This window comes from Papaver somniferum, chromosome 3 (genome assembly GCF_003573695.1).
Source record: "Papaver somniferum cultivar HN1 chromosome 3, ASM357369v1, whole genome shotgun sequence".
Taxonomy (NCBI): Eukaryota; Viridiplantae; Streptophyta; class Magnoliopsida; order Ranunculales; family Papaveraceae; genus Papaver; species Papaver somniferum.
Genome location: NC_039360.1, coordinates 216,972,300 through 216,998,216, shown reverse-complemented (window position 1 = coordinate 216,998,216; position 25,917 = coordinate 216,972,300). Strand labels below are relative to the sequence as shown.

General features: G+C 36.9%; 2 protein-coding genes across 2 annotated transcripts; one reads left to right on the top strand and one right to left on the bottom strand.

Annotated features, from left to right (window-relative positions):
* Positions 1 to 776: 776 nt before the first annotated feature.
* Positions 777 to 1,462, top strand: LOC113358655. The gene is made up of 3 exons (XM_026602271.1): positions 777 to 927; positions 1,033 to 1,074; positions 1,240 to 1,462. The coding sequence occupies exons 1-3, from the start codon at positions 828 to 830 to the stop codon at positions 1,425 to 1,427; spliced, it is 330 nt and encodes a 109-aa protein (XP_026458056.1). The 5' UTR covers positions 777 to 827; the 3' UTR covers positions 1,428 to 1,462.
* A 2,808-nt stretch (positions 1,463 to 4,270) lies between these two features.
* Positions 4,271 to 6,517, bottom strand: LOC113358654. The gene is made up of 2 exons (XM_026602269.1): positions 6,076 to 6,517; positions 4,271 to 5,295 (listed from the first exon to the last, which is right to left on the bottom strand). Exons 1-2 carry the CDS (start codon positions 6,187 to 6,189, stop codon positions 4,942 to 4,944), a joined length of 468 nt encoding a protein of 155 aa, XP_026458054.1. The 5' UTR covers positions 6,190 to 6,517; the 3' UTR covers positions 4,271 to 4,941.
* Between the last annotated feature and the right edge of the window lie 19,400 nt (positions 6,518 to 25,917).

Below are 25,917 nucleotides of genomic sequence, written 5' to 3'. Positions count from 1 at the left end.
GGTTATGAAAAGATTGGAGAGGGGGTGACTAATGTACCAGCTGAGGAATCAGGTCCAAATGTTGTAAGCCATTCAATTATTAGAAGTCCTCATATTGATATGTGTTCAAATTAGCGTGTCAATGCCACCAATTGGTGAAAATGATTTCTAAGTGATGACCTTTCGTGCTTAGTTATCGTATCAACTTTTCGTTTGCTTTCTTAGGTTGCATTTGGTGTGTTCAGACACATAAGTCAGTTAATTAGGACTTGTAACATCTCTTTGTTCAAATGAACTTATGTTTTTCCAGTATTTAGCAAGTACCAGGCAGGCATAACAATCATGTTCTTCGGAATTAGTAGTAGAGATAAATTTTTGTTGATGGTATCTTTCTTACCTGTTCGGTAGAAACGTTTTTAGCATCTACAAAATATATTTTTGTTGATGCTTTCATTTCATGTGGGTTTGTGTATGGAAAGCATAGAACAGTTGCTATACATTTTGAAAGTTGATGTAAAAATACATTTTTTATGATGATCTATAAATGCTTGTTACTTTTCTTCCATCATCTTGTATTTCAGCTGGTTCCACATCATACTGTTGTTTTGTTGAAACATCTCATGACTCTACAATGATCATGTGAACTCTCAGCAATAGGGTTCTTAGCCACATTGCAATCGTATTTAGCTTCTCTAGTTAGCATTCTTTTCTCTATGCTCAACACAGCTAAAACTTATTTGAGATTAAGCATTATACTCTTGTGGATATCTTTTAGGTGGGTATTGGTCGCAGTTTTCAGTAGCATGCTCCTGTTTGAAAATGGAAGCTCTCAATAGGTTTAGGTGGTGATGGTATTTCTCAGATTCGAAAAAGACATCACTTGGCTTGTTTCCAGGGTTCCTTTTGCGGTTAGGGTGAAGGGGAATATGTACTTCCAGAAATTGAAGTGTGAGTTTCTTACTTTACCTTTTTTTTTTCCTTTAACATGCCAGTTCTCCATTTTTGCGTTGTTCTTATCATTATTATTTGCATGTGAGGAGCTGTTGGCACCAGGGGACCAATTTTCAATATCAACTTACAAGCATCACAAGACAGGTAGAAGCAATTCTAGTTTATACGAATTTTATTTTCCAAAAGAAATCAGTTTCGCTTTCAAGAGTGGTTTTTATTTGTGTGTGAAGAATTTAGGTAGGAACTTTTGCAGAGAAGGAAGTAATGCTTATATTATCTTTTTTGACGCAAAGCTTGTCATAATTGCAGGACGATGCAATGAATATCAAGGCAAGACCATCATGAAGGGGCCACCTGGGATAGAAACAGCACCGTTTCTTTCAGTCATTACCATTAGATTTTGGTTGCCATGTTATCTTGTTTTGGATTTCTATGGAAGTTCCGAAGATTTTAGTACAACTCTGAGGTTCTACAAATTGTTATTACAACTCTTTTGAAGTGAAATTGGATACTATTTTTTTTGTTGGTTTTAGTTGGTTGTGATAGTTTGATTTTTGGTCAAACTCTACCTTGTTAAGACTTGTTCCTAAAGTTTAGGAATTTAGGGGCTAAGTTAGGGAAATTTGTTCCTAAAATTAGGGCTTCTTGAGGGCCAAGTTTGTGTCTCTATATATAGGACTGGAATTGTAGGTTTATGACAATCCAACCTAGAAGAGTGGTAAATCCTTGTGCTTAGGATTTTGGTCTTTTTGTTAGGGAGGGTCGTGCTACCGTGAAGGTCAATATCGGTGTGAGAGAAAAACTTGTAGAGAGAGGATTTTGGTGTTCTAGTGTTTAGGGTTTGGGGCTTTGCCGAAACCAAGTTTCTAGTGTTTCCATGTTTCCCCTCTGTTAGTAGCAGCTGTGAAGACGGTGTAAAAGAGAAGACATGAGGTTGGTTTGAAGAATGGTTAGGAATTGGTTTCTATGGTTTCTTCGATGGTGTTCTCGGGTATGTCTTGTTAACTCTTTGGGTTCTTGTTTTGAGTTGCGGAAAGAGCATGTAATGGTCTTTGATTTAATGGAAGTTTTTCTGGTGGTGTTGGTCGTGGATGTAGCCTGTAAAGGTGAACCACGTAAATCTTGTGTTGTGGTTGTGTGTGCTTGTTTATCTTCTGTCTCTCTTATTATTTCTCCATTGTTTGGTTCAAATCATCAATTGTCCTTTGTGATCCTGATTTCCGCTACGCTGGAGTGCCAATTTTCCCAACATTTTTTTCATTTAAGCAATTTAACTTAAATGTTCATTTGATTTGTCACCGGAGTACTAGCCATAATCTATTAAATTAGTGTAGGCCTGTGTCATTAGCCTTGTTGGGTAAATTTGGGACTGACACAAAAATCTTCTGCAAGTGAGACCAAATGTTGATACTACTGTTTGGTCGTCCCACTAGTGCCTGTGTTATATTTGTATCTAAACTCATGGCAAGAAAGATGATGTATCCTAAGCAGTATACTGGGTGACGATGATTGGATGAATATGTCGGACAGGTTCAGCAACTTCCCTATGTTTCATCAGGATTTACCGCGACTACTTGCTATTTGTCTTACATGGGATGTTGTATAATTTCCAAATGTCTTTTATTCTCTAGTAATCCACAGTGTACCATAATGTGGTGCTATATATATATCTTGCATTGAGATAAATACATGGGTCTACGAGGTAGGGACATCTGAAATTCTGAATACCAAGATGGATACCCTTGTTTTACTACCACTATAAATTTGGTAGTGGCAACTGAATACCAAGATGGTTCTCCAGAGTAGGGCTGCACGTGTGTCGGTTTTGGGTCGGGTTTGGCCTCACCCATCACCCAATCCACTGATAATGGGTAACAAAAGTTGTCATCCGCAACCAACCCAACATTACAATGGGTCGGTGGGTTGGATCGGGTGGGTGATGGTTTACCCACCATAAAATACAATGAACATTACATTAAGAACCCAATCGAAATAATCCAATCCATAATCAATCTCAACAAAATCCTAATTAATAATTACAAATTACAATGATTCCTAGTCTCACCTTTGGTTGTTGGTTTACTGGTGATGATGTTGATTGATTTCTGCTGGTGATGCTGTGATTTGATTTACAAAGTGAAGAGAAAGTGAAAAAAATAAACTGAGCCTCTGAGACTGCCGTTGAAGGGAACTGATTGAAGACTCTTCAGTAAAGAGAAGTTAACGATGATTAGGTTTAGGCATTATATATTACTACTTCAATGGATGTGGTTCATCTAGGATATGTAATCTAAGGGTTGGCATTAATTTAGAAATATGTAGGTGGGCGGGTGGGTTGGGTCGGGTGAGGGAAGTTGTCACCCACAGTCGACCCACCATACAATGGGTTTTGATGTTGTGACCCATTATCGACCCGCTCCTAAATGGGTTGGGTCGGGTGCGGGATTTCAGACGGATGTGGGTTGGGTTGGTGGGTTAAGTCGGTTTTGTGCGGCCCTACTCCAGAGCACCAAATATCATACCAAAAAGAAGCCTGACCACCATATTCCTGATTCATACTCCACCTGGCATTACAAGCCAAATAACATACCGTTTTTCTGTCAAGTTTGGCATCTTAATTAGTTGCCTTAGAGCATCCACAGTCACGACCAAATTTGGGGACTATACTCAAATTTGGTCTCAAAACCAGCCGTAATGGAACGGACTAAAACTATATTTAGTCGAGATAATTAGGGTTTGGGACCAAATCTGCTCGCCAACCCAGACTAAATCACGTTATAGTGGGGCGGAGGTATTGTGAGCGTATGAATCCAGGCGAGAGTATAGTGAGCGCATCACACCGGACGTTTATATAATCAACGTATGATATTGGGGCGGAGGTAAAACTAGCGTATGAGTGAGGCGCATTTATAAACACCGCCGGACCAAACGGATGTAATACATACGCCTCAGACCAAGCGTAATTGTCTTATACGTCCCAATGGGGCGCTGTTTTAATGTGCGCCTGGTTGGGGCGATGGTTTAATGTGCGCCTGGTTATTTGATGTTTAACTTGTAGTGTCTAATAACACTTTAGCAATTAAGTACCAATTAAGTACAGTGCATGGTCCATACACTGCTTTATCCACCAACAAGACCACACGTCTTTTTGATGTTTAATTGTGGGGCATTACATGATTATACCTAATAACACTTTAGCAATTACTAATCAAACCCAATAATTAAACACAGCTCACCAGGCACACTTTGTATTTCCGTCCCACCCAGACGCACTTTATATTTTCGTTCCACCCAGACGCAATTTCTATCTCCGTCCCACCAAACGCACTTTCCATCTCCGTCCCGTGTCCGGCGTGAATTATACCTACGCCTCAATCAAGCGCGCATTATACCTCCGTTTCATTAAGACGCATATTATAAACACGCTCCATCAGGAAACGTGGGTATAAGTTCCGTCCCGCATCAAGCGTGGGTATAAGTTACGCTTCACCAAATTTTGGTCTTCTCCCACTACGCTTGAACACACAGAATACCAAATTTTTTTGACTTTTAGTCTGGCTTTTGGTATTTGGTCCGTCTCATGACTGTGGTTGCTCTTAAAGTATTACAATTAATTAACTTGAAATAACTAATTAAGTTTGTTATACAGTTAGACAACTTGTTGTCAGACAGAGATTTCAAGTCTCCTGCCTTCTTCTCGAGTTGCTTTCCTACTTTCTGGTCACCCAGCTCCAGCCTACTTTCCTTCTTCTTCCTTTGTCTTGCTAGCCTAAGCACAACTACTGTCACTCCTACTCTTTGTCCTACTCGAAATTTTCCTGCCTTCTTTCAGTAATTCTTGTTTTTGTAATATGCCTCGAAACACAATTCTTATAGATACTTAGTCATCCAACATTTTGTTGCTCAAGGAGAAGAGGTACAATTGGCCCCCCATCTAGCAAGGGAAATTCCCTAGAATCTTTGATTGCCAGCAAAACTCGAGCATGGTACCACCCCTGAACACGACAATCATCACCCGTAGCTCTGTTTCTCCTCTAAGCCTTCGCTCTCCCTGCAGCAATAGAGGTACACTCGTGTACCAAACGAAGTCCGGCATCTCGTGTCATGGTGGAGTTGTACATATGACAGGATATCGCTGTCACAAGAACCACCAAATGAATAGCCTCTTTGAGTTATATTGACCGTGACTGACAAATTAGACGAGTTGCACTCGAAAAGTATGGGAGCTGGCCGGTCTTGATCATCAAAGTCATACCAAACAGCTAATATACCAGTGTCTTCTAAGTGAGGCCACTTCTTCCTCACCTCAGTCATACAGCTCTTCAAATAACCTTTTATTTGTTCAGATGAATCTTGATCAGACACCTATAATCAATTCGGTAACACATAGTATACACATAAGTAATTGAAAGAGAGAGGATCTTCTGAAGCACAAAGATTAACCAATATCAAATTTTAATCCAATATTTATTTCAGAAAAATGGTGGGGGAACCCTGATTAAAGTCAAACTTATGTGCAGAAATATCACTTCACAAATTAAGAGACATGACATGTGACTCTGATCAAAACTTAAGAGACCAGTTGGTTTGAAGTTGTAGATCTTCATGGTAGCACATTCTAGGAGTCAAGTTTTATCAAGTATAAAAAAGAAATTACAAAACTGAGTTACATAAGTAGTGCACAAATGGGGAATGATTCTTACAAAAGAATTACATGTACAGATTTCATATAACTGTAAGCCGAATCAACAAAAATACACAATATACAATTCTAGCAAGGTGGACTAACCATTCTCATTCGAATTTAACATCCGAAACCAAGGTGGATTGTAATTACATAAGGTTCCCTTACTGTCTAATCAGTCAAACAAACTAGATAGAATATTATTGGTGATGAAGCCTAGTAGGTAGGATAAAAATCGATCCGAATCTAAGTCGGGCTCAAGATTATCCACAATTGTGTCATTGTCTCTGTTTCTCGATTTTTTTTAATATATAACAAGTTAAGTAGCAGCTAAAGACATCACAGGAAGGCTCTAAAATCAGATTTTTAGGTAGGATAAAAATCTAAGTCGGGCTTAATTTTGCTTTTAATCAATCTATATTAAAGTCCCAACATGAAATATAATGGATGTTAGAGTTTACCAATCCAAGCAGCATCCTGTGAACTTCGTAACCGAAATCCCCGCTCCCGCAAATTGCCATCATCAATCTTTTATTATGGTATAAGTGACGAATCATTTTAGTGCAAAACAACATCAGATCTACTGTTAATCTAGAAAGATCCGGTCTAAAATCAGGTAAGAACTTCTTTTTAACCTCTCTGAAAAAAAAAAACCTTTTTTTTCTTCTCTACAAGAGAAAAGAAATTTTTTGAAGAGATAAAATACATTTTCTAACAATCTGATCAGATACACTCCTCCCTCCTCCTTCAGCTTCGAATCGGAGCATGGTTTTGCCGGATTTTACCATTTTCTCTACTAACCAAGAAATTTCTGGAGGAAACTAAGGAACAGAAGTTGTTAGGTTTTTAGGTTCTCTTATTTCAGATGATAAAAATATTACGAATTATTAGTTTTCGTGATTTGTTTTTTTATATCAAAACAGGCAATGATTTTGAATTTTGAAGGAGTTCGTACGAAAGGCAGAGTCCAAACCAAGGTTTGAAAAGCAGCCATTTTTCCCGAAAAAACGTCCGTTATAACGCTCACGCCCATATACCGTGCCCGTGAGGCTCACCAACACGCTTACCTAAATAACACCGATAAATAGGAAAAAATTGCGTTATTTAGACCCGTTATAACCGTTTTCACACCTGTGATTACCGTTTTTCTAAAATTAATATTTCAGTTTTTTTCTTCTAAATAACATTTTAACACACGTTTTTTACACCGTATTTTCCGTTTTCATACCGGTTAAACCCGTTTTTAAGGAAAAAAAATTTGAGTTGGAGAAATTCTTATAGAATTTTTAATTTCAAACTTACAACTAAAATTTCATAAATAATCATTAAACACTTCAAATTTTATAAACTTACAATAAATAATCTAGTGACAGTAGTGCTTGAAATTTTAAACTTAGACAAACCAACTTGTACCGGCATTTTTTTTCGACTTATTCAAGTATTTTCTGTTTTCTCGACGATTCTCAGTTGATCCTCCTCCTCTTCCTCCGCCTCATATTGATTCGCGTAATGCATTTGGCTGTCGTAGTTAACAGTATCGTCATCTTCATAACCATAGTCTTCTTCCTCATTATCATTACGATTATCTACTTCATTATTGATATTAATATTGGAATTATACTCTTCATTAATTCCTCGGGTATCTTCTTCTGGAAGATCTTCAGTGTAATGAGAATTGTATATGGGATTTTCATTTTCATGACCTTGTGTATTGTCTCCAAATGTTAGGTTACCAAAGTCATAAACAAAGTTACTCATTGGCAACCTTTGATATGAGATTTCAACTTCTGGATCATGCCATTGGTATGGTGGAGGGAGAGGCTCTGGATTATTAGCTGCTTCCTCTTCCAATTCATTTAACCAATGTTCTTCCTGAGGTAAAACTGGTGTTTCATCATCCCCTGCTATCCAATCAAGCATATTTTCATCTGTCAGCAGGATATGAACATCGTGGACATCGATGTTATGTCGCTTTGCTTTACCTTGAACTCTTTGCTGCTCCAATCTTAAATTGTACTGAACATATACCAAATCGTTTATTTTTGACGAAACTAAACGGTTGCGTAGTTTGGTGTGAATTCTTTCAAACACACTCCAATTCCTCTCGGATCCAGACGATGTGTTTGTCTGGCTTAGTATTTTTACCGCGATCCTATGGAGTGATGGAAACTGAGCACCGTATGACAACCACCAGCTTACAGGATCACCTTGCAGAGCAGCCAATCTTGCTGATGGTGATGCAAATTGGCCTTGCATCATTTGCATTCTTCCCGCCTAAAAATATCAAAAACTGTGAATAGAAATTCATATAATTACGAAATTAATTGTTAATAAAAATTCACACCTCTAGCATGCATGTCGCTTGTTCTTGAGGGCTACTAATCATTTTTGATATAACTTCACTGAGACAAATTTGGGGCTGAGAAATTTCATTGTTGATGAGATTGGCTGCTGGGTTGTAGATATAATATGGATTCAGAAAATGCGCTGCAGCATGAAGAGGAGAACTCAACTGATCTTTCCATCGTCGGTTAATCACACCTACAATAGAATTATTTCGAGTTTTACCCAAACCCCTTTCTATAGTTTCCACACATGTAGCAAGTGCATGAAACAAATAACCCATGGTAGGTTTATCTGAATCCAAGAAACGGATCATTTTCAATAAAGGACCAACCATCATGCATGCATTTTGGCATGTGTGCCAAAACATCATTCAAAATAATGTTTTTCACATCTTTAGCCGTACGAGTTTTTCCTTCTGGCGAGTTCACAAATTCTTGGTCTACAAAAAGACTCTCGATTGCATTACGTTGATCAATGATACTTTTGATTGCGATAAAATTTGTCGCAAACCTTGTTAAGCCAGGGCGCAATAGATTGCGTCCCCCAGAATGTTGTCTGAATCTAGCAAGAACCCAACCATGATTATAAATAAATTTACTGATTTTTCTAGCTTCTGAAATCACACCTTTAACAAAGGGGAACTTTTCAGTATCTTCCAACATTAAATCCAACACATGAGCTGCACAAGGTACCCAAAAAAATGTACCATACTCTATGGCCAATCTCATACCTATTAAAACAAAATGAGAAATGAATTAATAATATATAAAAAAAACAACTGTAATTAAATTAAGTTGTAATAGTTACCCGGCTTTGAATTGGGATCCTTGATCAGTTACTATTTGAACAATATTTGTCGGACCAATATCTTCTATAACCGGTCTGAACAAACTCATCAAATACTCTGTTGTCAACCGATTATGCTCGATGTCAACGCTTTTCAAAAATGTGTCCCATGGCCACTGTAAACTAAGAAGTTTACAATCGTATGGTTATTTTTGTTTTTCCAACCATCTGACATGAGTGTACACCCATACTCTCTCCAATAATTTCGTTGGACCGACACCACATCCTTCTGAATCCTTTGTTTTTCCTGCCTTAATAATGGGTTCGACAACTTATAGGAAGACGGAGCTCTGTATGATTTTCCGAAATTTGCAACTGCATTGAATGCCTCGTGGTACTGAGTTGAGTTGGCCACATTGAAGGGAATATCATTAGCATAGAAAAAACGTCCAACAGAAGAATCAACTTTTTCCCGGCATGTTTTACTTCTCCCAAAATTCGCCATGCTAGGTTGAGAATCCCTATTAGTATTATATTGTCCTCCCATATCTACAGACATCCTAGGTGCTTGGTGTGGTGTACGCATTGAAGAACTAGGTATGTCCATAGAGGCCTGTGGACGCTGTGATGTACCTTCTCCGGCATTAGTATTCTTACTTTTTCGTCCAAAAAGGTTCTTCAACTTCGATAACCCGCCCATTTTCTTTTGTGTTACCGGCGCTTGTTCTTCTTCATCTATATCATGCACAGGGTTCCACGGTTCATTTTCATACATATCTTGAATTTCTGTATCTTCATATTCAGTTTCTGGTACTCGTTGCCGTTTTGCTTTGTTTCTGTCTTGCACCCATACTTTTGCTAAATTTTTAATCTCAGGTGGCACATGCATGCAGGGAGTAATTGTACCTCTTTGTTGTGCCAAATGCATTTTGAAACGCGAAATTCCCGCAGACACTTCTTTTTCACAAAAATTACACTTCAACTTTTTACCATCACTCATTACAGTACAATGCATGAAAAACATCTCGTTTTGCAGATGTTGATCCTTCCATTATATTCTGTAAGTAGGAAATTTCACATAGCAATAAGTGACATATATCAATTCATCATGCCATTTTTTTTATAAAGAAACAATGATTTTTTACGTGCCAACTGATTCAAGTTGATGGACTATTTAATTATGAATATTAACATTTATTAAAACATTTCTTAAATAAATGATAATAAAATGAACAAAAAATCTATATTTCTTAAAACATTTCTTAGATAAAAATGAAACATTTATTAAGTAAATATACGTTAATAGAATGAAACATTTCTTCACTTAACATTTCTTAAATATTTCTCAAACATCATGAAAGAAAAAAACATCGATATTTCTCAAACATCTATATTCACTACTCTAACATCATGAAAGAAAAAAAGATAATAAATAAATTAATAACGTATTAATAATTATATCTTAATTGAATGAAAAATCTACAAAAAATAATTAATATTACCTCTTAAACTTGTATTTGAGAAATTCAAAATGTAAAGCATTCCTTTGAGCAAGAAGCAGAGAACCAGAGGTTGATTTCATTTCAATTCTCTTCTTGTCCTTTTAAAGCATTCCTTTGGGCAAGAAGACATAATAGCTAGCAAATCGAAATATTCTTGAAACATTTGGAATCTCGTTGCATGCGTATATAAGCACAAGCTAGCTATGTCTTTGATCATGAAACCAACTACTCTTTTTACTTTTTTTTTTTTTGTTTTATTTCTTTAACTTTTGAGTCTGAACTCTAAAGTACAGACCACATGTAGCATATATTGTACACACCTCCAAATGCAAAAGAAAAAGATAAATCGACTCCCTGACTTCCCTCTCTCACTCTCTTTTTCTCTAGCTAGTCTCTGACTCTCCTGTTGCATTCCTTGTTGGTTAGTCTTGTAGCAAGTAGCTAAGAGCCTAGGAGTTATTTGACAACAAAGTTTTGACTGCTTTTGAATCCGAATATGCATTATTGAAATATTGGGGAATGCATTGAACTATTCGAGTGACAACTTGAACATATCAAGTGGATAGTGATAGTATGCGTGTATAAATATTGTCGGTAGACGATAACTACAATGCATTGTTATAAATCATAGACTTAGGGTTGTGAATTTTATTAGATATCCATAAATTTGTATGTTAAAAACCCATAAATAAATAAATTAAACCAAAAAAAATGAAAAAACGTAGTAACAACGTTATTTAGACCCGTTGTAACCGTTTTCACAGCTGTAATTACCGTTACATAGGAAATTTAGATCACAAATTATTTATTTTTCTTATTTAACCGTTATCACACCAGTTATTTTAAAAAAACGTCAAAAAAACACGTTTTATTCCTATATAACGCGTTTTTGACCCAAAACGTGCTCACACCCATCAAAACACGTTATAACGGTCACGCCTAGTACCTGTGACCTGGGCCGTGACCCGTTTTTCGAACCTTGGTCCAAGCAGAGTAATTTTAGCGCTGCGTGCCAAGGATGTGTTTGGATCCAACAAAATCGACTTTTTAACTTATTTGTGCCAGAAAGCAACTTGGTCACCACTCACCACTGTTTTGTCTCTCCAAGGAAACCCGGTTAAGGATCTATCCAGGTTTACAGTACGCATCATCGAAGACGATATAATTGACTGATCTAAGTTAACGTCTTTTACGACTACACATAATACCATTATCAATGAAAAAGTGCAGGGATATTAAAGTGCTGAAAAATATAACGACACAGAGATATTTAGGTGGTTTAGTAGTAGCCTACGTTCACCGGGGTAAATGAGTTTGAGATCTTAGGACAATTCCTATGGTAATGTTCAAATCTAAAATTTCGTTGAGTTACGAGGATGGCCAAACATGTTTCTCCACTATGGTACAACAGGGCAAAATGAACAGATTTGGTTTTCTAGGACCCCACTAGTATTTCTTTTTAATATAAAATGTTTTGTAGGATAAAGATGAAAAATAAAATAAAATATTTAGGTGAGATAAAATAGGATGAAGTGAGACAAAATATGATAAAGTGAGATAAAATAAGATTAAAAAGTAGTAAAGTAATCAGGGATTGTACTTGGCGTGAATCCAAGAGTCGCGGGCGTGAATAAAAAAGTCGCTGGCGGATTTGGCATGGTCACGCGTTGGTGCTTCCAACGCTCGCGTTTTTGGCAAGATCGCTCGGCCTTACCACAGGCACCCGCTGGGTGGTCCATCTCAATGTTCAAATTAACAAATTTATTGATTTGAACATCCCTTTTTCATGTTTATTGAGTCCATAGTGGGAGCAAAATGAACAAACTTGAAATTTATTCGTTCCATAGGAACTGCTCTTACTATGCATGAGTGATTGTTACAAGGTTTAAAGAACCAAAGAGTAAGGAAAATACAGATATGAATCTCTCCCTTGCTCAAAGCCTAGCCCTCCTCTCCGTATCGATTAACCCCTTCTTACATATTTGTGTTTGCTATTTATAGGAGGGTGACATGGTCCCACCTTTCTCTTCTCTAGTCGTCTATCCTCTCGTCGCTGTGAAGATAAGTCTTCCTTGTGCTGCAACTATCGTCTTCCCCATGAGTCGCCTTCTCTTCTTGTATGGACACGTCGCTCCGTATAGTTAGGTGGAATGGTTGGAGACATTAAATGCTAAGTAGACCGCACCTGCACCGTGTAACAGTCCTTTACAACTGGCTTGTCACAACATTAGCACGTGGATGCCTCTCCTCCACTCGTTTGAATTCATCTCGTGAACTGTGAAGTCGCTCCTAGAAGATGATCCGCCACTTCCGTTATATCGTAACCTTCCTACTCCTTCCTTGAGATCATGCCACATGTACAATGTTTATTTTGCAGTTACATTTTATCCCTTGATTTATTCTAATTGCAAAGGGCAATTTGATAATTCAACCTGCCACGTTCTTCACCATTAATGCATGGTCTCTCCCTGTCATTCAAGTATTCTAAGATCGTTTCATGTTCCTAGGCGGCTATTTATTTAAAGTTCATTATTTACCGAATTAATTCCTTCATTCCTTTCTTTTGTCTTCTCCTCTTTACTTCTCTGCAACATTCTTTCCCTTCTTAGTTTGTTTTGTTTCGAGGTTTCTTCACATTTTATTGAAGCTTGATCGTGGTGAATGTTGGGGTGGTGATTTCTGATGCGTGTCGTAACCATAACAAATTAATTAATATTTTTCTCATTAATTAACAAGTAATATAGCGATAGTAAGAATCGTTCCCACGAGAAGCAAGAGGTTTTAGTTGTTTTATAATGTCACAAAGGGGGGGTTTTGGTTTTAGATTTTATAAAGAAAAATAAATAAACAAAGCAATTAAAAGATAAAGGAAAATCAATAAGAGAGACAAGATTAAGGAATCCTTCTTCGTTGCAAAACAATGATTCAAGTTATGTTCTTTTCCATTTTTTATTAGTCACAGATTATCACCAACCGTAGGTAAAGCAGCTAGCTCAGTGCTAAACCCCTAAATCCCTAGTATCACCGGATACAGAAGTTCTCGACTACCGGATTTTATTCACCAAACCACCTAGTAGTATCTCACTCAAGATGTAATTTAGTTAAACGCATTAAGATTTATGAATTTATTAGGTTGATATTAGTAGTTAGACTCTTAGCTCAAGGTCTACTTGCTAACGTTGTTTCCACACACAATTGCTTCACGGAATCCCTCCGCAAGGTCCCGTATTCTACTTGTGTAAAGAGTCAAGAAACGATTACTTATCCCCTAACTTTCACTAGCTTTAGATTGATTAACGAATCAATTTAGTATGCATCCTAAACGACCTATCAATCAACCATGAATGTATAAACATTCTTATTAGTAAAAACAAAGGATAATCATGTGAAAACTTCAAAGTAGATTTAAAACAAAACTCAAAACATGTCAAGAACCAGGAATTCATCCTTAATCAATAAAATTAGCTACTCATGCTAAAGAGTTCACACAAAGAATAAAGAAAAGAGAAGTGTTGTGTGTGTAAAAGGTGTGTCAAAGTTGTGTAGAGAACTTCTCTATTTATAGGCTTCAATTTCCTAGCAATCCTCTTAGGAATAAAATCCTCATTCCATAATAACACCACTTTCCCAATTTGAGCCTAATTCCAATTTTAAGTCCAATTCTCAAAATCTTCCATGTTTCCATCCAACTTCCAAATCTAAGTATTCACACCCATGAGTTTAGAAAATTCTTCACAAATTTCGGTACTTTTGGTCGCCTGAAAAGTTCTGGGGATCACCGGAATTCGGTCGGGAAAGTCACCGCCGACCACCTGAGTTCTGTACCAGTGAAGAAATATTCTGTTCTGATGTCGTTATATGTAACGATCAATATGGTCAACCGTTAGTCGCCTGGGTCAAGTTATAGGCAGTCAGCCGAGTCAATCAGCTACATCTTACTCGATTGACTGGGTCTTATTCGCTGAGTCAAGAGCTGGATCGATCTTTGGACTCGCAGTCAACACGCCGGGATCGGACCATCGTCTTCTACTGAGTCAACTCGCCGGAGTGGAAAACCGGCCGAGTTTCGGCTGTTTATTGAGCATTTCTCATGCCAAATTCTTCTCCCTGCGACAATCTTAAACATACATCTAACAATTCATTCTCCATCAGAGCTTCACTGCAGCTGCAACATTACTATCCATTACTTCTTCCCTTGTTATCTCAGCTCAACCCACTGCAGACACCAACACAAAACCCATCTTCCTGTAGAACTTGATTTCAATTCCATCCACAATTGCATATCGATAACAGCCTTGTTCTTCTTCGTCAACAGCAACATGTCTTAATATCTTTGTCCCCATTCTTTGTATCAGCCAATCTTTAATTCAGACTATACCCCATTGCAAAACCATCATGTCTGAGCATCAAACCTCACACCTTGTCTTGACCTCCATCTCAACCCATTTCATCTTCACAGCATCACTAATTCTTTCCTCTGGTTTCAAATCTGTCTCCAACCCAATTTTGTTCTTCAATTGCAGAAACAATCGAAACCTTATAAACCACAGATTCAAGACCCATCTGTTGAGCAACGACAAGAGCTTCAAGTCATCACCAATTATAGACTCAAACTCCATATTTCTTCATCTGAAATGCTTCTCGATCTCATCATCTCAATCTTTCGATTTAACAGTTGCAGCTTCTTCTCTTCAATTCCTCTGCCTATTTCTCTCTCGGTCTCACAACAAACCCATCCATCATTATCTCAAAATCCCATTCAATATTGAACCCATCATCAATTTCTGAGTTCAACAGCAAACCCATAATCAACAGCAATAACTTCAATTTAGATTTCTTCTCTTCTTATCTTGATTCACAAATCCACCATGATCATCATTTACGGCCACCAGATTCTCATCAGCAGCTCTATCTCTTAATCCTTCTCTATGAATCGATCCTATTGATTCAATTTCAGAACCGAAATAAAAACCCCCAATTCGTTCAAACCCTATCAGTTTAAGAACACCAATATCTCATCAATCTTCCTCTGCAATTCGAGTACACAACATTTCTTCTTGCTGATTCAAAACATGACAGCAGCATCAATTTCTTCTCTGTATTTCTCGATCCAGATATCTCTCGGTTCAACGGCAGTCATAGCTGCTTTTCTTCTTTCTCAATTTCATTTAATTTAGGGGATGGAATAAATGAGAGACATACCTCTCGATTTTAGGGTTAGGTAATAGACTAGAGTAGGATATGTACACCCCAGTCACGTTGATAAGGGTTACCCCTCTGGCAGCCCCCTTAACCTCGGCTGGCATGTCTATAGTGCTCCTCCAAAAGAGTTGGACCTTAAAATTGACTGGGATCCAGATAGTGTTCGCCCATGAAATGGTACATTTGCCATTTTTACTCAAATTGGGTGATTTCTTCTTCTTTTTCCCCGTATGACTCCAGAGTACCTAATAACTCAAAAACACGCGTAAAATACATAATTTACAAGAAACAATAGCAAAGAAAGCATAACTACTACATAGTAAATTAGGTGTTTTAGACACCTATCAAATTCCCCCACACTTAGACTTTGCTAGTCCTCGAGCAAATCAAACTAAAACTTATAACTTCAAAGCGTTCCAGCGTCCCGAGCATCCAAAGAGTTATGATGACATAGAGTTTCTGCATGCTAGTAATAAGAAGTTAGAAATACTAAAGAACATATTCTCATTCTTAAATGTTGAGTGAGAAATAACCACACCATAATGAGAGAACGTGTATTTGAGAGCGATCAATAAGCATTTCGTCTCGACTTCTACCTCACCAAAAAGGGTTTTATGAAATTGCACTCAAAGGACGTACTTTTATGGTTCTCACATGTGTGCAGGTTGGAATGAAGAGAGAAATCCTGCAAACCGTTGAATGGTGGGAAGGACAACTTCCGAAATATTTTAAAAACCCACATCTTTTAGCATTTTGAAAAACCATTTTTCTGAAAATCTCTAAGAAAGGAAATCAACCACTATTATCGAGGATGAGATTACTTATTTACCTTCACATCCGATTGCAAATTATGATAACACCACTCTCACGCCATCCAATAAAAACGTCTTCACTCCTCGTTTTCATCTTCTTGGTCGTCGTCTCCGGCTTCAACTATTGATGATAAATGCTCGAACTTCGTAATTCCTTGACAATTTGTAACTTTCTTCCTCAAAATCCTTGTCGCTTGAAACTTCCTTATAGATTTTCCTTCCCCACGTCTTATTAAATAAATAAAACCAATGATAAATTTTTCTCTTGTCTCATTTTTTTTTTCAATTTACTTTTTTTCTTAGAGACAAGAGAAATAAAATACAAAACAAAGTGAAAATAAAAACAAACCATGGCCGTGGGAAAAGTACTTTACCGCTTGATTCTTTCACAACTTGTATCGTCTCGAAATCATAAACTTCAATAATTCGCACCTTTTGCTTTTCTTTGCTCTTGTAAATAAGTCTTCAACTTGGATATAAAATTACGCTCATTTTCTAGTTGCTTTACTTGGATATGAAATTTGCTCTTTTCTTGTTACGTTGTTTGTAAACCTTGAACTTTTTCAACTTTCCTTGTAGATTTTGATGTCGCTCCCTTGTTGATGATGATGGTGTTTCTATGGATCCGTTGTTGTCGAAAGAGAGAATAGTGCTAACTGCAAATCGAACTACAAGAAGGAGGCTTTCATCTATAGACGTCACCCTCATGATTGACAAAATTAGCACTCAAGAGATCAAAGAGTAGTGCTTCTATTGGTGGGAGGTTGGGTAGCTCACCATTCTACCCGGAATTAACGTACGGTGACACACACTCAAAAGAAAGCTCTTTAGTTATTTATAAATAAATCTGGTCGGTGCCTTGCATGATATAAATAGGGTAGTCTCCACTAATGATTGATCAACAAATCTAATAATGCATGTCTCCCTGCTCCTAATCTTCATCTCCGGCATGATTAAATCCATTATTTAACACTCTAACAAGCAAGAAATCCGAACGTAGTTCCCTAACACTTCCAAGTTCAGTTATGTCGGTCAGAATTCTCTATGTAAACATACCTAGAAGTATGCTAGTGACTCTAAAATCTCTAAAAGTTGGAGGTTTTATGCAAATTTTTTTTTTTTAAATGAATGCTTAACCACTCCCCCACACTTAAACCTTACATTTTCCTCAATGTAATTGAATCGTCCAAGTAAAGTGAAGGTGGGAAATCCTAGTATGATATGGAACAAGAAAAATAAATAAACCAAACAAAAAGAAAGAAAATAAAAAGTAAAAGGATAAGAAATACAAAACCTATGGGTTGCCTCCCATTAAGCGCTTGTTTTAAAGTCGACGAACCGACTTAGCTTCTTGTAAGATTCACTCCCCATATACTAACAATCTGAAAATTTGGGGATCCACCCACAGTACCTGTTTTGCAAACAATAACTCCATACAAATGTTAGCACAAGAAAACAATAGTGAAATTATCGCTCGATAGAAACTTCCCTCACACTTATTCTTGTCCACACTCAGAAGTGTATAAAGAACATAGAATTTGGGAACTTCCATGTATTTCTCTTGGCAAACCTGCATAGTGTTAGCATCAAGTGTTTCCAATGGTGGATATCTAGAAACAAAATCATCCAAAAATACTTTTGAAGCACATACATTCAAACCAATAAGAGGTAAAGGAGAAGAATCAATATGCAAAGTGTTAGACAAACCTTGCACAATCTCTTGTATTACAGAATCCTCTTCATCCTTAAAAAATTCAAGTGAATTACTTACCTCTTGTATATCATGGTCCTCTATCAAACCTTGCAACCATTCTTCGTCGTTTTCTTCCGTAACCAAAGTCTTGGCATCGCTAAAATCATTGACAGATTCAATTGGGTCTTCCACAATATCAATGAATTTGGTATCATCCTCTAGCATCATATCTTCAACATTCTCATCATCAGAATCGGGCCATTCACTAAAATGATTTTCATCGTTATAAATTGTAAGATCTTGTGAGGGTGTTACACCGTTTATAACAATAGGTAAGTCAGACCCAATCTCCTCCTTTTGAATAGGTGAAGGATCGTTATTATGATCCGGAATTGGAATAACTTTATCCTTGTTACAATAATTTTCATAAGGTTCAAAATCATCATCGTAACCCATATAATAATGTTTTTCACGCTCCATTCTTAAAGCTCTTTTAGCTTGAAGAATTTGTTCATCCGATGCTATACCTTCATCGATCAATTGATAAAACCTTCTCTCAAGTTCCCTCAAACTAGGTTGCCTTACACCGAGTAGATCACACATAGATTTAGAAGCATAACTATCCTCCCCTCTTAATGATTGTTCACTTACATACCCGTCATAAGGTTGTTGATATGTATGAGAATATCCATAAAGTCTGTATCCTAAGGATGGTTGGAAGTTGACATAATGTTGAGGTTGAAAACCGTATTGATTGTTGTAATATGCTTGCTCTTGTCCACCGTACATGGAAAACTGGTACCTGAAATAAAAATTCTAGAAAACAAAGTTAAAAACAAAAATAAAAAGAAAATAAAAACAACTAAAGCTGCTCCGCTGCTCTCCGGCAGCGGCGCCAAAATTTGATGCGTGTCGTAACCACAACAAATTAATTAATATTTTTCTCACTAATTAACAAGTAATATAGCGATAGTAAGGATCGTTCCCACGAGGAGCAAGAGGTTTTAGTTGTCTTATAATGTCACAAAGGGGGGTTTTGGTTATAGATTTTATAAAGAAAAATGAATAAACAAAGCAATTAAAAGATAAAGGAAAATCAATAAGAGAGACAAGATTAAGGAATCCTTCTTCGTTGCAAAACAATGATTCAAGTTATGTTCTTTTCCATTTTTTATTAGTCACAGATTATCACCAACCGTAGGTAAAGCAGCTAGCTCAGTACTAAACCCCTAAATCCCTAGTATCACCGGATACAGAAGTTCTCGACTACCGGATTCTATTCACCAAACCACCTAGTAGTAGCTCACTCAAGATGTAATTTAGTTAAACGCATTAAGATTTATGAATTTATTAGGTTGATATTAGTAGTTAGACTCTTAGCTCAAGGTCTACTTGCTAACGTTGTTTCCACACACAATTGCTCCACGGAATCCCTCCGCAAGGTCTTGTGTTTGCTACTTGTGTAAAGAGTCAAGAAACGATTACTTATCCCCTAACTTTCACTAGATTTAGATTGATTAACGAATCAATTTAGTATGCATCCTAACGACCTATCAATCAACCATGAATGTATAAACATTCCTATTAGTAAAAACAAAGGATAATCATGTGAAAACTTCAAAGTAGATTTAAAACAAAACTCAAAACATGTCAAGAATTAGGAATTCATCCTTAATCAATAAAATTAGCTACTCATGCTAAGCAGTTCACACAAAGAATAAAGAAAAGAGAAGTGTTGTGTGTGTAAAAGGTGTGTCAAAGTTGTGTAGAGAACTTCTCTATTTATAGGCTTCAATTTCCTAGCAATCCTCTTAGGAATAGAACCCTCATTCCATAATAACACCACTTTCAAGTCTTTACAAGTCTTTGAACAAAGTTCTACTTATCACTTTCAAAATTACATCAAATATGCAGGTTGAGTTCAATACCGTCAATTGGTATTATCCTTTTCCAACTCTACCATGAGTGTTTGTAATTTCATCGTAAAAGACAATAAGATGAACCATTTTTCAGATGGGGCAACCAACTTGCTTTAACCTTCACTTAACCACATGAGAAACAAAGGTGTACATCACATTTCCATTATACAATAGAATGATTGTATGCTTCCGGAGTAGACTTACAGCTGAAAGCTACCATAATTATGATCTTTTAAAAGTTGACTAGTAGTTATTACGGAATTCTCGATATCTGGTAGTGCATCGATCTATGGGAAGTTAAACACATATTTATGTCTTGGTATAATCAATTATATTTGTGTCATATGAATGGCATTATGAAGTTTCCAGCCAGCCAATTTTTACCTGTGTTAGATTCTGTTTTAAAAGTTCTAGTTTCTCACTGTCTGAACTACTTGTTTAATACTTTACGTTTTCATTCTTATAATCCTATTTTTGGTTATGGAAATGTAGGCGTTGGAAATTGCTCCAACAGATGCAACTCTACTATCCAATAGGAGTGCATGTTATGCAAGATGGACCTGACGCACTAAAGGATGCAACTGAATGCATATCTTTAAGGCCTGATTGGCCAAAGGCACACTACAGGGCAGGCGTAGCTCTCAAAACTCTGAAAGTCTGTGTCTTTTCCTTTACTTTGGTTTTTAGGGTTTTCCTAGACAAATCACATTAGAAGTTATTTGTTGCATTTGTTGTGACAGAGGTATGGCGAAGCAGCAGACGCCTTTTATAAGGGTTTGACGCTGGATCCTGAAAACAAAGAGCTTGAAGATGCATTCAGGTTCAGTTTTATCGACCTTTGTTAAGAATACTATTTCCATGTTTATAGTTATTAATTATGTCATTCATTCACTATCAAGACAGATAATTAAAGTGCTTGGATTCCCATTCTAATTTGGCAACCAATTTGGTTGTCTAAAGGTCCCTTGTGTTTTCTAGATATCACTAGAAATGTCTTGTTCCTTTTTATAAAGAACTTTGTCTAGAATAACCACATCTTCAAGAAATGTGATTTACAGAATCATTAGACTTAAGACCTCAGATTTAAAAGGGCTCAAACCTGTACCCATAACTTACATGGCCAGAGTATTTACTGGTTAAACCCGATTGAAATCGCATGATGGGGTTTTCATGCATGACCCATATGAAACATCAGTCAGTCGTCAATGTTACACATGGTTTCACAACCTTTATGATCCCTAAACTTTTGTCAAGTGGGTGGCGAACAAGTGTCGTTTCTGTTTTCCAAATTTGTTCGAAGCAGAATAAGAAGTAGAATGTGAAAACTTGTACTATTTTCTAAACCTTCTCATATTTTGTTTTTCGTTTAATTACCCCGTTAATTTCCCTTCTAAATCTGTAGCCATTTGATTATTAAATCTGAAGAGAGCATGTATTGTTTAATAACAAGAAACTGTTATTTAATTTTTCTGTTTTACGACCTTGCATACTTTCGATTAACTTTTTCTTGTTTGTGCCTACATGAAGCTAATGAAGCTAGATTGAAGTCCATCGTCCCACAACCAGAGGAAGAAGAAGATGATAGTAGTAATCTGGCAATATTATCTTTGCTAGAGTACGCTCTGGTGACCAACCATAGGGTTCTTACATTTCAACGATTAGTGTCTTTCTATTCCACTTAGAATTTCTGTCGATGAAGGGCTCCTTTTTAACTTCTTATATTATGTCTCTAGTAGGTGTGTAAGCAAGTCATTCATGTTCTTGAGACAATCTATAAGCACCAGTGTTTACCGGCGAAGGGTTAGGATTGATTTCTTTAATATGTAATCATTTCTAGACTTCCGAATGTGCCGTAGTATATGACAAGCTAATCTTAGAAGGGAAAATTAGGGGAGACCCCAAAAAAATAATATTTTTGTTCTCAGGCCCATAATTAATTTTGGGTACTGTGACATCCATAATTATTTCCGTGACACCCATAATTATATGAAATTATTAAAAATTTCTGCATGACGGATTATGCATCTGCATGACTGAGTTATGCATCAGGGGTATAATTGACAACTCAACTTGGACATAACATATCTAAAAATCCGCACCTTAGTAATTTACAAATTTTATATGGTTGGAAATCTTTTAAAGAGAGCTACGCAACGAGTACAAACAACAATATCAAAATTTTGTTTTTCATGAAAAAATCGGAGGTGATCATCGTTTTAGGCAAAATTTTCGAAAACTTGATACATAACCATTATGCAGCCACCAAAAAGGATGCATAACGCATTATGCAGACGCATAACGAATTATGCAACCATTTTCTCGACTGCATAACAAATTATGCATCTGCATAACAAAGTTATGCATCTATAACAAGTCATGTACCCATTGTTTTCGCACCCTTCTTGAGTATAAAAAATTGATGCATAATGCAGTATATATCCATATTTACGGATGCATATCATGTTATGCATCTATTTCCTCGATGCATAAAAGATTGTGCGACAATTTTCTCGATGCATAATGCATTATGCAGTCATATTGTCGGATGCATAACAGGTTATGCATCCATTTTCACGACTGCATAACATGTTATGTAAATATTATTGTAGGTGCATGACAAGTTATGCAACCTTATTTTTTGTTGGTTTCAATACTAACAAAAATGTTGTTGTATAACGTGTTATGCAATCATTTTTCGGACTGCATAACACGTTATGCAACAAATTTTGTAGATGCATAACAGGTTATGCAACTGTTTTTAGAGTTGCATAACAAATTATTCAACCATTATGGACAACAACAGGTTATGCAACTGTTTTTGTAGTCCTTTATTGAATGAATTTTTGTTAGAGAATGAAATACAAGCTAGTTCACATACTCTGGGGTACTTCAATGGATGTCAGAAATCTACTATACAGTATTTTGCAACAGATTGTATGTGTTGGACTAAGCCGTATGATTTAACTAAGCCGCCTGTAACACCTGCTGCCCTGAAACACCCATGTTGAACTCAACTGGATAAAGACTGGTTAACAAACTCTTGCAAGACTGAACCAGGTTACAGGAAACCCCCAGTGTTGGAATTGCCTCAAATTCTACTCATCTGTCTATGAATCTCCTGTAGAAAAATGGTGGAGCCTCAAATTATAAGATGAACACCAAACACTGACTATGATTGCTTGAGACAATTAATCTCATGTTTCCCTCGAGACCTGACATTACGAAATCAATCATCCTTTCTGCACTTAACTAGGTCCCCGAAACACCACCACCAATGCTGGAATTGCCTAAAGTTTAATGTATGTGTCATTCTACGATTATGCATCTCCAAGTTCCCTGCAGAGAAATGCTGGAGTCTTGGACTTCATGCGCTGCAGACTTCATAACTATGATGCACTTCCTATACATTTTCCGCAGGTAAATGCGGATCCTCAGCCTTTGTCCCTGTCAAGCAATTATACATAATCAGTGTAGGAGTTCACCATCTTGTTGTGGTTTAGGCTTGTGTTTTCAATTTCCTGTAAGCATTCAGTTCTGTTTTCCTGGTTGTTTTAGTCATTTCGTATACAAGATCAAATGGAAAACACATTTTCTATCCACAAGCATTGGTATCTTCCTATACATTTTCCACAAGCATCAACACACAACCAATTTTCGTATAAATTAAACCAAATGGAAACAAGACTAGGACATAAGTTTATCGCATCCGTCAAACTTCCCCCATTCAATTCTTCAGATTTTCTTTTTCTTCGATTCCGACCTTAAACTCAATCAGTTTCATCACAAAACACTTCAAATTTCTTAACCCCTAATTCTTAAATAAACTGGAATGAACCCAAATCCAAATCTCATAGAAAGTAAGATATTTATGTACATCTCCATCTCAAATCTACTAACAAACCCATCTCTCTAACTCCCAAATTCCTCACAAAACACATCACCATTAACCAATTCATCCCCTTCAATGTCAACAAAAATTAGACAAATTTTTCATCACCAATGAAAAATCAACCATTCCTATCAAAATCTTCAGCTCCATCCTCCTCCCATGTATACCCAAACATGATGTCTACCCTCCCTTACAAATGAAGAAGAAGAAGAAACAAATCAAACCCTGATATGACGAAGAAAGGAAGGGTTTTGTGATGTAACATGTGAGCACAGAGAAAGGGGTTTCGAATTTCCTCCATCGATTAAGATTATCCTGTATCAAAGAATGAGCACAGAAATTAGGGTTTTAGAATCGAACTTACAGGTTTTAGGGGGGGAACTGGTCTTCTCCGAGTTCACTCGGGTGAGAGGATATGAAAATGTAGAGATTCTATTCTATTCTGTTGAATAAGAAGTGTAATTCGACCATTAAAACAGACGAAAACATAATTTTTGAAATTGTGGGTTTGAGAATAATTTTTTTCCAGAAAATGGGTGCGCGCCTGTAGTTTTCTGAGCGTGGGTTTCTCAGTGGAAAAATCTGGGAGAATGGGTCTCCCTGTAGTTTTCACATCTTAGAACTAGGGTCATTCACTAGTGATGTCTGAAACTGTAGAGCTGTTGGGTCTTGACTGGAACCCCAGTGGGCTTTGTATCCACATCCTTTTTGCAAAATCACTCCCAAAGAAAAAGTTATATCAACTTATATCAACTTCTCTAACAAACAAATCGGGCGATATTACCCTTGACCTTGAGAGCTAAAGCTCCACTCACTAATCTCCATATAAAGTGTATCATTGGGCTTAATCCCCTTGTTTCCCAAAATGATATGCAAGGCAGATTGAAGAAGGTTATAAACGGATTTGGCAGAAATATTAGTCGGTGTATAGGTCCAAACTAAATGATCCTTGCAATAGCTTTGCAGTGTTATGTATGGACAGAATTGCTTCAACTTCATGGTATAAGCTCCTCGCAATAGCATACCGACATTCCTAAGTATTTTTTGTCTTGGCTTATAAGCTTCCTGACCTTGGATATATTTGGTTGATTCAGAGTAAAAATTGACTTAAATTGAGGGAGGTTTGGTATCCAAGGATATGATACCGGATTGATGCATTTACCCTTTTCAAAACTCCAACAAGTACTCCACAGACCTTGAACTTTGAGCATGTTATTCCAAGTCCTGATTGCTTTCTTTGGTTGTATTCCTACAACTAAGAACTTTTTAGGTATTTGGCAGTTAATAATATAATCCAGTTTGAATCTTTTTTCGTAATGAACCTCCATGCTAGTGTAACGAGATGAATGTCGTTTGACAATTCTCTCAGAGATTTTCATTGATTTTCAATCTGATATTTTCAATTACAGACGCTGGACAAATTTAAACGCGAGAATGTTGTGACAGATATACAGCTGGTGACTAATGTACACTTTAACTGTCAGGTGGAAGTTATCACACACACACATTACACACGCTTGAGACATACTACACACGCTTGGGACACATTCTTTAACACCCCCCGCAAGTCCAATGGTTATTGAGAAGCAAAGACATTGAGCTTGGATCGCAGTGTTGAAAAGCGATTAGTTGATAAGCCCTTTGTGAATATTTCTGCAACCTGTTCCTGTGTAGAGAGAAGCTAACCTCTAACAACTTAGCTGCAACAAATTCACGAACATAATGAAAAGCAATTTCAATATGTTTCATGCGATTGTGAAAAATTGGATTTTCACATAGGTAAGTGGCACCCATATTGTCACACCAGAGAACAGGTGGTCTGGGAGAATGAAACTGTAACTCAGACATAAGATACTGCACCCATACCAATTCAGATGTAGCATCAGCTAGAGCACGATACTCTGCCTCAGTGCTTGATTTAGATACTGATTTCTGTTTTCTAGAACACAAAAAAATCAGATTAGGTCCCATAAAGACTGACATGCCACTTGTAGGACGTGTATTATCAATATCACCTTCCCAATCAGCATCAGAATAAGCATGTAGTTGTATAGAAGTAGAGCATTTGAATTGGATACCATGGACCAGAGTTTCCTTTAAATATCTAAGAATTCTCTTAACTGCAGTCCAATTAGCTTCAGAAGGAGATTACAT